The sequence below is a fragment of the Camelina sativa genome, chromosome 19, assembly GCF_030686135.1.
Source record: "Camelina sativa cultivar CO46 ecotype springtype chromosome 19, ASM3068613v1".
NCBI classification, from domain to species: Eukaryota; Viridiplantae; Streptophyta; class Magnoliopsida; order Brassicales; family Brassicaceae; genus Camelina; species Camelina sativa.
Window position 1 is genome coordinate 12,785,599 of NC_141898.1, and position 13,664 is coordinate 12,799,262.

The 13,664-nt window shown below is 35.7% G+C and overlaps 2 protein-coding genes across 2 annotated transcripts; both read left to right on the top strand.

Moving 5' to 3' along the window:
* Positions 1–272: 272 nt before the first annotated feature.
* LOC104766272 (ribonucleoside-diphosphate reductase small chain A) lies at positions 273–3,200 on the top strand. Its single transcript, XM_087500404.1, has 9 exons — positions 273–774; positions 1,031–1,191; positions 1,317–1,365; positions 1,734–1,860; positions 1,979–2,044; positions 2,153–2,269; positions 2,390–2,552; positions 2,650–2,720; positions 2,806–3,200. The coding sequence occupies exons 1-9, from the start codon at positions 612–614 to the stop codon at positions 2,918–2,920; spliced, it is 1,032 nt and encodes a 343-aa protein (XP_087356530.1). The 5' UTR covers positions 273–611; the 3' UTR covers positions 2,921–3,200.
* A 4,118-nt stretch (positions 3,201–7,318) lies between these two features.
* Positions 7,319–13,521, top strand: LOC104766275 (mediator of RNA polymerase II transcription subunit 33A). The gene is made up of 12 exons (XM_010490132.3): positions 7,319–7,905; positions 8,100–8,210; positions 8,332–8,676; positions 8,797–9,116; positions 9,215–9,306; positions 9,617–9,929; positions 10,080–10,290; positions 10,624–10,738; positions 10,845–11,006; positions 11,094–11,751; positions 11,960–12,166; positions 12,317–13,521. Exons 1-12 carry the CDS (start codon positions 7,631–7,633, stop codon positions 13,435–13,437), a joined length of 3,930 nt encoding a protein of 1,309 aa, XP_010488434.1. The 5' UTR covers positions 7,319–7,630; the 3' UTR covers positions 13,438–13,521.
* Positions 13,522–13,664: the final 143 nt, after the last annotated feature.

Sequence of the window (13,664 nt, forward strand, 5' to 3'; positions counted from 1 at the left end):
TACTCAGGTTTATCTATATTCACACGTTTTTGACATCAAATGCGTCTTCCAATCTATACAAAACCAAGTTAAAAGTCCAATTTGTCTATTTATTTTACCAATATTTCAACCCGTATACTTTTAATAGCATTGTGTTACTTAAAAAATTAACCAATTTTTTTAAATGGGTTGTTTTTCTTAAATAAAATTTGAGTTATATTTTTCATCAAAAAACTTGAATTCTTATAGAAATTTTTTTCCGTTTCAGTTAAAATTTGCCCCGGCTAAATTAGAATAGTCATTGTACAATGTTTTGTTAGTAAAATAGTGGACAAGTTCTTATTTACGTGGCTTCCACTAAATATCCTTTTTTTGTTTTTGTTTTTGTGTGGTTAACAAGATAAGTATTTTTTTTCATTATTCAACCGTTGCCTTGAAAATCACGTCGGAAGATCACGAGGAGGCGTATAGACAAAACCAATTTTTTTTTTTTTTGTCGGTTTCCAAGGGTTTTTGTTTAGGGTTTTCAGTTTCTTTTTTCCCTATCAATCTGCAGTATACCTAATCCTCTGTTTCTCCACATTAAAAAAAAAAAGGACCCTTGAAATTGAGAGAGGAATTAGTTAGTGATAATGGGTTCGTTGAAGGATGGTCAAAGAAGAGACATGGAGGAAGAAGAAGATGAATCGAAAGAGCCGCTTTTGATGGCGCAGAACCAGAGGTTTACTATGTTTCCCGTTAGGTACAAATCGATTTGGGAGATGTATAAGAAGGCTGAGGCTAGTTTCTGGACTGGTTCGTTTCTCTATTCCCCCCCCCCCCCTAGAATTCGGATTATGCTTATAGTTGCAGTTTGATATATATATGCAAAGCTTCTTCTTTTAGTTGTTATGGGATTGTAATATCTTTCATTTGCGTTACCTGGTTATATAGAATAGATGTGGTGGATGGAGTTTGTTACTTTGATTTTTGTTTTGTGAGTGTTCTGTTTTCTGTTAATATCAGTATCAATTCTGTTTTTTTTTTTTTACTTTTTGTGGATGGATTGTAGCTGAAGAGGTTGATCTTTCAACTGATGTGCAACAATGGGAAGCCTTGTCGGTATCGGAGAAACACTTTATTAGTCATGTTCTGGCGTTTTTCGCAGCATCAGATGGGATTGTTTTGGAGAATTTGGCTGCTAGATTCTTGAATGATGTCCAAGTTCCGGAGGTGAGGAGTGTAGAAAAATCTGTCCTTTAGAGATTAATTTTACTCTTCTTGTTGACTTACTTGATAATCTTGAAGACAACACTTGCTGTTTGATTTTGAGACAGTCAATTCTCTGAATTTTTCAGGCTCGCGCTTTCTATGGTTTTCAAATCGCCATGGAGAATATTCATTCGGGTATGGCTTTGTTAGTGGAAGCGTTAAGTAGTCTAGATTGTTTTTGTATAAATCTGCAAAATTTCGAAAGTGTTTAGTTTTTACTTGCTTCTATAAGTTGTGAACGTTGTAAGATTCTATTTAGTCATGATGAGTATAGAAGAAAATAAAGTATTAACTGAGGTCAGGGTGAATGAACACAAACATCTTAGGATCAAGCCATAAGACTGGAAAGTTGTAACCAGTAATCAAGAGGGGCTTGAAGCTTGATAGGTTTTGTTGTTTCTAGCTTTAATATCCCACAATAGGGGACTACGATTTTGTCAAATATTTCTCTCTCTACCGTGTAATTCTGATTCAAGATATATTTTTCTTGTGACATATATCAGAGATGTACAGCTTACTTCTGGAGACATATATAAAGGATCCAAAGGAGAAGGATAGATTGTTCAATGCTATTGAGACCATTCCTTGTATTTCCAAGAAGGCACAATGGTGTTTAGATTGGATTCAAAGGTACAAAACTGTGGTTTGAGTTAATATGGTCGGATTTATTATCCTCTATTTGGTTGAAGAAACACTTTTGCTTGTCTCTTATTGTAATATCTGACTGTGTACCTACCATTGTCTGTAGTCCTATGTCATTTGCTGTGAGACTGGTTGCGTTTGCATGTGTAGAAGGAATATTCTTCTCAGGAAGGTATACTTCTTCAGCTGTTGTATAACATCCTCCTTGGAATGATTGGCATAGAGAACATATCGTATATATGTCAGCTCTTGTGTATAAGCATTCATGTGTTTTGGGCAGCTTCTGTGCCATCTTCTGGCTTAAGAAGAGGGGTCTTATGCCTGGTTTGACCTTCTCAAACGAGCTTATATCGAGAGACGAGGGGCTCCACTGTGACTTTGCTTGTCTCTTGTACAGGTAAAACTCAATGTGGCTTACTGTTACTATAAGTCAAAATGTTACAAACTCTGTCTCACATTACACTGTTTTGTGAACAATAGGTCTGTATCCATTTACTGATTATCATACTTTGTGCAGTTTGATGCAAAAGCAGCTTCCGTTGGAGAAAGTTTATCAGATTGTTCATGAGGCAGTAGAAATCGAGACAGAGTTTGTCTGCAAGGCTCTTCCATGTGATCTGATCGGAATGAACTCAAACCTCATGAGTCAGTACATACAATTTGTTGCAGACCGTCTTCTGGTAAAGGAAATCAAATGTTTATAGCATTTTGAAACATGAATTAGATTTTTCATCAAACCCATGGATTTGTCTTGTTTTTTTTTTTTTTTTTTGGTAGGTTACCTTGGGGTGTGAAAGGAGATACAAAGCAGAAAACCCATTTGACTGGATGGAGTTCATATCTCTGCAGTAAGTAGTCGGTACATTACTAGTTTTGATTTGCCAAGATAGCTTCATTGATTGTTTTTTGTACGTTTGTGATAAAAATTTGCAGAGGGAAGACAAACTTCTTTGAGAAGAGAGTAGGAGAGTATCAGAAGGCATCGGTTATGTCGAACCTCCAAAATGGAAGTAAGAACTACGAATTCACAACTGAGGAGGACTTTTGAATGAATCAGCCATTGAATCTCATCTGGAAGGGCTCATCAAGTTAGATTATTTATGGAGTCACTCTCATTCTTTGTAGCCCAAAACCAGAGTAGTAGTAGTAATAGAAGAGGCCATATATTCATATTAGTTACATATGTTTTGGCTTCACTTAGCAATGGATGTTTTTTTTTTTTGAGTGCACCATCACTTGTGTCTTCTCTATTGTGTATTTTTCTATTAGCTATTAGCCTATTACCATGTTAGTTAATCTTAATCATATAGTATTAGTTTTTTTATAAATATCTGAATTAAAGAAATGATAAAAATAGTCGCAATCAGCAAGTTATGACTTTAAACGCAAGAAGCCAACCATACGTGTCTAGTTAAACATGTGATATGAAAGAAAGTAATAATATAGTTAATTAACGTAGCAGCACCAACAACTCTTTTAAGCTAAAAACACACTCCATCCAATTCGTTGGAGAATATAATAATATATGGTGCGGCTCAGCTGTACTTTGAGTAACTCCACAAACTCATTGACATCATTTTAAAACCTCCCACTTGACCAAACTTTTTCTTCTTTGAGTCTTTGTTTATCATCATTTATTATTACTCTATCAGATCCAACAAAAACCCAAATATTTTGGATTAAAATAATAGAAATTGTCAGACTGATTGAAAATAACTTATTTTAACGGATAAAGTGGTGATCAGATATCATTTTTGCATAGAAAAATATAATTGATATATTTGAATTTATAATTATGATATTAGGTTTTTCGGTTTATAATTACCACTTTGAATATACTGTATAATTGTATTTTTGAATATCCATTTGCTTTTCGGTTTAAATAGGATTTGATTCCAATTTATTAGGTATATAAATTTAGGATTCGTTCGAGTATTTTATTTGTTCTGATTCGGTTCAATTCTCGTTTATTAGATCGATTCGATTCTTCGATTTCGGTTAGTAGGCCAGGCTTAAGCACGACCAAGAAAAAAAAAAGTATGTAATTTGACTATCCAAATTACTCATACTCGACCCATATTTGCTAGTTGCTACCACCGGAACTTAATCTAGACGTTTTGTGGTCCAACTAATTTTTTCATATATTACAGTAAGAAAAAAAAAACCAAAACGTAAAAAAGAAATGTATTATAACGTACAGATTAGCAATGGATATAACTTGGATGATGGGGATAAGTACAAAGAAAAAATGATGGATTTGGTGTGAAGATAAGAAGGTGCGCAGTCAAAATCTGAAACCACAAACGTTGTCGTTTTCAGACAACTGGACTGAGAAACAAATGACTTGCGCCACTAAGTGAAATAGTGTTTGTGTTCACCAACCAAGATATAATTCTTACTTGAAGGAGACATCAACCAAACTACAACTTTAATTTAACAGAATAAAAAGGGACTTTTTGTTTTGGGTTCGATCTCTTCTCCACTTATGTTTTTTACGAACGGTTTTAACTGGAGACTTGCCTAATTGATATATGAATCATGTTAATATCGTGTTTTGTTTTTGGCCAACATGTTATTTGAATTATGATTTAGTAAGCTGTCATTTCTTGATCAAAACCTTGATTAGCATCTTTCCAGCTAGAAGTCTTTAATCATTAATTATAAGAATGACTTAAGATGTAGATCATTTCATTTGTTCTTCGACTTGAAAAGTTTACTGTTGTTCCTTCCGCAACAATTCTCATTCTATAGAATATGTAATATTAAACTTTTACAACAAGCATACATACGCATGCAAATCTTTAATAATACTATTTGCAAATTCAATTTTTTTTCTCTTTTGTTTTTGTGAATCGTGAAACCTAATATATATAATTGTACTTGTAGTTTGTGGATCAGAGAATTTTTGAACGCAATAAACAAAACTTTGCACTATCAGTGTATATAGAGGATAAAATTTCACAAAAGCTAGATACATGCTACATACATCTCAATTCGAGATGTCCATTGATTAAAGCGAACGGTACGACTTTTATTTTCGACTAGAAACTGGTGATGGACCATCCTCAACCTCCACTAGCATCATCTCCACCTACTCCTAACCACTAAAACCAATTATCATTTCACTTTTTCCTCTTAATATTATCCTATTTTGCATTTTATTTGTTTATACAATTTTTTTTGTAGGTGATATAGGAAAATGGAAAATACTACAATTTTATGTCTCTTTTTTGAAAATTATTGATGTAAATCCTACACAAGACTCACGTTCCTAGACTATTTTCATCATCTAAATGATGGCGTATCTACAACCAATTTATAGTAGTTAGTCTGGTTATTAAAAAATAATGACATCAAGTATGAAATTAATTGGCCAACCTCTTCACTAAATTCCGTCGTCCTATTCTTTGAGAATTCCAATTTAAACACACCCATGGTTTGGATCTTGCCTCATTTGTTTATAGTCTAAAGAGAATGTAAAAGCTGGATTCATGTGGGTCATCCATCATTTAATCGTGTTCTTCAATTCACCAACTTCGTAGGTTCCGCATCTTTTGTACTTTCTATCTAGTTTTAATTTTGCAATATCCAAAAATAATAATATAGTAGAAGTAGATAGAGTCAGAGACACCTTTTTATAAAGTTTTATGTATATTCATGGTATCACAAGAATATTGACTATTTATATTCATCTGCCAATCACGTAAAACTGTTGATCAAAATGCATTTTATTCAGAGCAATTCTTCAAAATATCACACTTTATATTTTATTTTTTTTTAAATACCATAAATTTTTTATTTTCAAAAAATAATACAAACAAAAAAATTGATTTATAAAAAGTATAGACTTTTTTTTTTGGGGGTTTGGTTGACTATTTTAGTTTTAAGATATATTCTCTCTATTTGACAAAGAGTGTCATTTTAGAAAAAAATATTTGCTTCACAAAAATAGTCATTCTATATTTCTAATGTGTTTTTTAATACTAAATTTTCTAATTTACCCCTAAACCAAAGCTTATTTCATTGAATTTAAATCACTAACCACTTATTAAATATTGACAAACATGTATAATTTTTTTAAAAAAAATTTGTGTAAAATGTGTCAACATGACATTTTTTGTGAAATAAAGAGAGTACTAGTTTTTAGAGAGTCATGTTTAGTGTTTAGAAAATGAGGTTTCATTTTGATATCGGATTTACTGTTTATGATTTAGGGTTTAATTTTGATTGTTGAAAGTTTAGTTATGGAAAAAAAATTTTAAAAATAAAACTATTTATGATATTTTTGGTAAAATATTTATTTCAGTAGTAGTTATGAAAGCACCAATTTATTTCTATATAGAAAAAAAACAATTCAAACATCAGTACTTTATTTCAAATATATTTGTAACCAATCCTTTTTTTGTTGTTGTTAATTTTGTTAACCAATCTTTATCAGTTTAGAATTAGAATGTGTGATGATATCATGCGTTGAAAACTAGGATCTACAGAACATGGTAATGTTTTTATTCTTGGCAAGAAATGGTAATGTTTACCCATTAGACTCATAACCAAAGCTGGAATATTTGACTAAAATGGGATTCTATTGCATGATTACCTAAAAGCTCTTCTTGCATTAAGTCTTTCATGCAAAATATGCCCCAAAAGTCTTACTTGGAAATCATGGCTTTGTAACTCACCTCTTTCCACCATCTATCTAATTAGTGTTTATATCATGATTGTTTTTTTTTTTTCATTAGATAAATTTGGGAAAGTCAATAATTCTTAGTCCCATTTTTTTTTTTTTTTTTTGGGATCAATTAGCATATCGATAAAGTAATCACTCAACAAATCAATAAAATATTATAATTCCAATAATATAAATGTTTAGTGGTTGCAATTGTTTTATCAAATATTCGAACAAAGTAAAATAAAAATCAAATTTTAATTTTGAACACACATACATATATATATGGGAATATTTCTTTTGATAAAACGAATATTTCAAACAAAAACCCGTAATTTCTGGGAACAAAGATAAAACAGATTTTAGATTATTATTTTTGACTACAAAAGATTAGTTCAATTGGAGGAAAAGTTGTTTACATACATTTATATTAGTAACGTTAACACGTGTAGGATAGTCATGATAAACATCCATTTTTGATAAAACATAAGTTTTTAACAAAAACCCGTAATTTCTGGTACGAAATGTTAAAACGTCTACAATAGTTATGAAAAACATCCACTTATAGCATATTATCGATAAAATCAGATAAAACTTTTGACCAATAATTTTTTTAAGAAATTACAAAAACTGTTTAAATCAAAGAAAATCCAAAAAAAATGGTGATTAAATGAAAGTTTCTACTTTTAATGTAATAGTATATACATAAAATTAATTAAACAACACCACAAAAATTGTTTACATATTATAAACAAGTAATCACACAAATTCAACAAAAACAATGCATAGATATGGGACAATGTGAACTCTTTTGACGTCTATCTCATAATTCCCGTCTCGGGACATTCACACACACACACACACACGCGCGCACTAATCCAATCCAATCCAATCTCTCTCTCTCTCTCTCTTTCACAAGGGAGGGAGGGACTATTCAGTCATTTTGCAAAACGCACACACAGTTACTTTTACAAAACACACCAAAAACGCACACGCCAAATCAAAATCTGAAGAGCCTCTGTTTCTTTAACCCGCCCTCTTCTCCTTCCTTCATCGTTCGTCGTCGTCGTGGTTTGATTTGAACGGAGAAAAATGGTGATTCATGGACGGAGAACCGTCTGGGATCGTGTGATTGAGCTGACGAAGATGGCTCAAGGAAACAGCGTCGATCCTCGTCTTTGGGCTTCTCAGCTTTCGTCCAATTTGAAATTCTTCGCTGTTGAGTTACCGTCGACGGAGCTTGCGGATGTGATTGTTTCCTACATTTGCTGGGATAACAACGTTCCTATCCTCTGGAAGTTTCTCGAAAGAGCTATGGCTTTGAACCTTGTTTCTCCTCTCGTTGTTCTTTCTCTTCTCTCTGACAGGTCTCTCAATCCTAATGTTTTTTTTTTTTTTTTTTTTTTGGATTCGTTGTTTTCTGAAATCTAGGGTTCTATGTATTGACGATTTGTTTCGTAATTTGGATTTGGGAATCTCTACGATGTTATTTGATGGATCTTAGATTGGTTCATTTCATAGTGCAGATCTTTTATCTTATTGTAGATTATGTTCTGTGCAGAGTTGTTCCAAACCGGTCTACGCAACTAGCGGCTTATAGAATTTACCTGGAGCTGCTCAAGAGAAATATGTTTACTATTAAAGATCATATTAGCGGACCTCACTACCAGAAGTGAGTTTTTGTTGAAATACTTTTCCTGTTTCATTTAATTTTTGTTTGGCTCTGGGGGACTTGTAGGAATAGTTGCATTGTTGTTTTCTTGGTATTTATGTTTAAGTCTTCTTTTGTACAGGGTTATGATATCGGTAGCCAGAATTCTTCGTCTATCAGAGTTATTTGATCTGGAAACAAGCAAACCTGGTGTGCTTTTAGTAGAATTCGTCTTTAAGATGGTGTCACAATTGTTAGATGCGACCTTAAGTGATGAAGGTTTGCTAGAGCTAAGCCAAGACTCGAGCTCTCAGTGGCTAGTCAAGTCTCAAGATATGGAAATTGATGCTCCTGAGATGTATAATGGAAAGACTGGATCTCTTGAGAAGTTACAGAGTTTGAATACTATCATGGCTATTGAGATGATTACGGAGTTCCTTAGAAATACAGTGATCTCTAGATTGCTATATTTGGTATCCTCAAACAGGTATGCATCATAGTTAATGTGAAATCATACTCACACTTCATCTGCTATGTTGAAGTTTGGAGTAGTTTCTCTATCGTAAAGTGTTTTTCTTTTAAATGTTTGCTATCCGTTTCTTTTCAGGGCTTCGAATTGGCATCAATTTGTCCAGAAAGTGCAGCTGCTTGCAGAAAATTCATTGGCTTTAAAGAATTCAAAGGTTCTAAATTCTGGGGATCTATTGCAGTTGATTTCGAATAGAAGATTTGGGTATTCTTCTGACAGCAAAGTAACTTTACCACGGAAATCCAACGCTATTGTGGATTTTGGATCTCTCTCTTCCTTTGCTGGCCTATGCCATGGAGCAAGTCTCTCTTCACTTTGGCTTCCTCTTGATCTAGTATTTGAAGATGCTATGGATGGATATCAAGTAAACCCAACTAGTGCGATTGAAATCATTACCGGTAATTTGCAGACTCCATCTTCTTTCACTTGTGGCTTTAACCAAAGAGAGTCTATCTCAAACACATAATGAAATGACTAAAAAATATCAAATTTTCAGGTCTAGCTAAAACACTTAAAGAAATTAATGGGAGCACTTGGCAGGACACTTTCTTGGGTCTTTGGATAGCAGCTCTCCGACTTGTTCAAAGGGTTAGACTGATCTCTTACTACTCCTACTCTTTGTGATTTCACCATTACCTGGTCCTGGTCACCAGAAAAGCGCTTTTGCTCTTGTTTGCAAGTTTTACGTGCACCATGTGTTTTTGAGATTGGTTCTGTTATTTGGCTCTATTCAATTTGTTGTCAAAATTGACTGCCATAATTCCTAAGACCGTATCAGAACATTCACTAGGCTAAACCGAAAGCTATAATATTTGGTTGTTAGTGTGTTATCCATGATAAGGTCAGATTTTTAGTATCCAATGGCTGTTCTGATCTTCTTGTCATTCTTTATTGCTAGGAAAGGGATCCTATTGAAGGACCTATTCCCCGACTGGACACAAGGCTGTGCATGTCATTATGTATTGTGCCTCTTGTGGTCGCAAACCTTATTGAAGAGGGGAAATACGTATCTGTCATGGAAAAGCTCCGAGATGATCTTGTTACAAGTTTGCAGGTACTTGGTGAGTTCCCCGGATTGCTGGCTCCTCCCAACTGCGTTGTTTCCGCTGCCAACAAGGCTGCCACAAAGGCAATCTTGTTTTTGGAAGGTGGCAATGTTGGAAAGCCATGTTCTGATGTCATAAATATGAAGGACATGCCTATGAACTGCTGTAAGTTAAGCAAAATTTGCTATGTTAAATTGAAATTTAAACAAATTTGTTTGTCTTTGTATGCTTCATTATTAGTGCCGCTTGATTGTCGTCATTTGTTGATATTATGGATCTCTTCCTTGCCTAACATATTTTATGGAAATACCGTAGCTGGAAACATGCGTCACCTGATAGTTGAGGCTTGTATTGCAAGAAACATACTGGATACGTCGGCCTATTCTTGGCCTGGCTATGTTAGTGGCCAATTCAACCAAATACCTCATAGTCTGCCCAATGAAGTACCCTGCTGGTCGTCATTTGTGAAAGGCGCCCCACTGGATGCTGCAATGGTGAATGCATTAGTTTCTGTTCCTGCTTCAAGGTAGAATGAGTTGCTATTTTCTTTTTGTATTTGGTTGCTCGATTATCTGCACATAGTCTTCCCTCCACATCATATGATCAGTTGTAATTTAAAAATATGAAAAGATTATGCTGCGAAGTTCCAAAATCGTAAACCTACTAACCTAAGGAACCTATAACTCTTACAACACATTTCCTGACCCAAGGTTGCCACAATGAGAAGAGTGGTTGTATTCTAGTTTGACTTAAGTTTGCATCTTCTTCAGTTATTCCTTTTTGTTTCCTAGCCAGGTAATGTTCTTTTTTAATTTACCGAGAGTATAGCAACTGAAATAGCTCATGGATTTGATGGAAGCTTAGCAGATCTCGAGAAACTATATGAGGTTGCAGTCAAAGGATCGGATGATGAGAAGATATCTGCTGCTACAGTTCTTTGCGGGGCGTCTCTTGCACGGGGTTGGAACATACAGGTTAGCACTACATCCACCAGTGAAAATTTGGATGAATTTACCTCCACCAGTGAAAAATTCAGCTGAACATATATGTTTGCTTCATCTCTTTTTCTTCAATGTACAGGAACACACTGTTGAATTTCTTACAAGATTACTATCTCCACCCGTTTCAGCAGATTATTCCAGGGCTGAAAGTCATTTGATCGCTTATGCCTGTATGCTGAATGTTGTTATTGTTGGGATAGGATCTGTGGATAGCATTCAGATTTTCTCTTTACATGGCATGGTATGTAAATTATGCTTCTAAGTTTTTTAAACTTAATACTGAATTTACTGCAAGATGTAATGTACGATTTTGATGGCTATTTTATAGGTTCCACAACTTGCTTGCTCACTAATGCCAATCTGTGAAGAGTTTGGATCTTACACCCCGAGTGTATCATGGACTCTGCCTTCTGGAGAAGAAATATCAGCCTATTCTGTTTTTTCAAATGCATTTACTCTTCTTTTAAAGCTTTGGAGATTCAATCATCCTCCTATTGAGCATGGTGTAGGAGATGTGCCCACAGTTGGCTCCCAACTCACTCTCGAACATCTTCTTTTAGTGCGTAATTCTTATCTTGTTTCCTCGGAGACCCTTAATAGAGACAGAAACAGAAAGAGACTTTCAGAAGTTGCAAGGGCAGCATCTTGCCAGCCCGTGTTTGTTGAGTCGTTCCCCAAGCTGAAAATCTGGTACAGACAGCAACAGAGATGCATTGCTGCCACATTATCTGGACTTACACATGGATCTCCCGTTCATCAGATAGTTGAAGCACTTCTCAGCATGGTATTCAGAAAAGTCAGAGGCAGTCAGACTTTAAATCCAGTTAATTCGGGCACGAGCAGTTCATCAGGAGCTGCAAGTGAAGATAGCAATCCAAGACCTGAGTTTCCTGCCTGGGATATCCTCAAAGCTGTTCCATATGTTGTAGATGCTGCTTTGACAGCTTGTACTCATGGAAAGCTCTCCCCTCGTGAGTTAGCTACAGGTTTGTTTCTCGTGCTTTCTTTTGTTTCATTGGATCAGCATAAATATGTGACCAGAGAGAGAGAAAAAAAAAGACGACTTAAAATTGTGTAGTCATGTGCAATAACATCTGCCTATATATGTCTGACTGTGTTGATCAGTTTTTATATCATATGTTTTTCTTACAGTAAAGTGATTTTGTTTACGTGATAACAAGTATTTTCTTTCAGGGCTGAAAGACTTGGCAGATTTTCTCCCGGCATCATTAGCAACGATAGTGAGCTATTTCTCAGCTGAGGTGAGTAGAAGTGTTTGGAAGCCAGTATTCATGAATGGCGTGGATTGGCCAAGTCCAGCTACAAATCTACCTAATGTTGAGGAATTTATAAAGAAAATTCTTGCTACAACAGGCGTTGATATCCCTAGCCTTGCTCCTGGTAAAACTATTCAACCTGTTTAAACGTGGAGTTTGTTTGTTTGGCTTACATCTCTCTACACTTCTCCCTCTATCATAAGTTTTACCTGTCTTTACTCAAATGTGTTAAATTTTTCTTTTGAACTTATGGTTGGTTCTTGCTGTGTTGTAGCTGGAGGGAGTTCTCCGGCAACGCTTCCTTTGCCTTTAGCCGCCTTTGTAAGTCTAACCATTACTTACAAAATCGACAAAGCCTCAGAGCGGTTTCTCAACCTGGCTGGCCCAGCTCTGGAGTGCTTGGCTGCAGGCTGCCCTTGGCCTTGCATGCCCATTGTAGCTTCATTATGGACTCAAAAGGCGAAACGTTGGTTCGATTTCCTTGTTTTCTCTGCCTCTCGCACCGTCTTCCTTCACAATCAAGACGCTGTTATTCAGCTCCTCAGAAACTGCTTCAGTGCCACTCTCGGATTGAATGTTGCCCCGATGTCAAATGATGGTGGCGTTGGAGCTCTTCTTGGCCATGGATTTGGATCTCATTTCTATGGCGGGATCTCACCTGTAGCACCAGGGATCCTCTACCTCCGTATGTATCGTGCTCTCAGAGATACTGTTTCTGTCTCAGAAGAGATTTTCTCTATCCTGATACATTCAGTGGAGGATATTTCCCAGAACCGGCTCTCAACGGAGAAGCTGGAAAGGCTGAAGACAGTGAAGAACGGAACAAGATACGGCCAAAGTTCTCTAGCAACAGCAATGACTCAAGTCAAGCTTGCTGCTTCACTTAGTGCCTCGTTGGTATGGCTAACCGGTGGCTTAGGTGTAGTCCACCTACTCATCAAAGAAAACATCCCGTCTTGGTTTCTATCAACTGACAAGTCAGACCGAGAACGAAGACCATCGGATCTAGTTGCGGAGCTTAGAGGCCATGCCCTTGCCTACTTTGTGGTCCTATGTGGAGCATTTGCTTGGGGAGTGGAGTCAAGATCATCAGCATCAAAACGCCGCCGCCAAGCAATCTTGGGAAGCCACTTGGAGTTTATCGCGAGTGCCTTAGACGGGAAAATATCAGTGGGATGCGAGACAGCAACTTGGCGGACGTATATTACCGGTGTGGTGAGTCTGATGGTGAGCTGTTTGCCGCTTTGGGTGGCAGAGATCGATACAGAAGTGTTAAAAAGTCTGAGCAATGGACTAAGACAGTGGGGAAAAGACGAACTAGCGATTGTATTACTCTCCTTGGGAGGTCTCAGAACAATGGATTATGCCGCTGATTTTATTATTCATTTGCGTTAACAGTTTATTAAAAATTTTGATCACTCCAGATTTCAGATAGTTGCTTTGATAGTTTGGTTAGATGATTTAGTGTTTGCTTCCTTATTCTTGGCCTTGGGTTCTCTAGCTTTAGTATAGTGTGATGAATCTATATCACGCATGTATAGACAACCAAAAAATGAAAAAGACAAATCTTGTATAGAAAATAAGATTTTTGTTTTTTTGCTATAAGTACTACTAATGTAGAC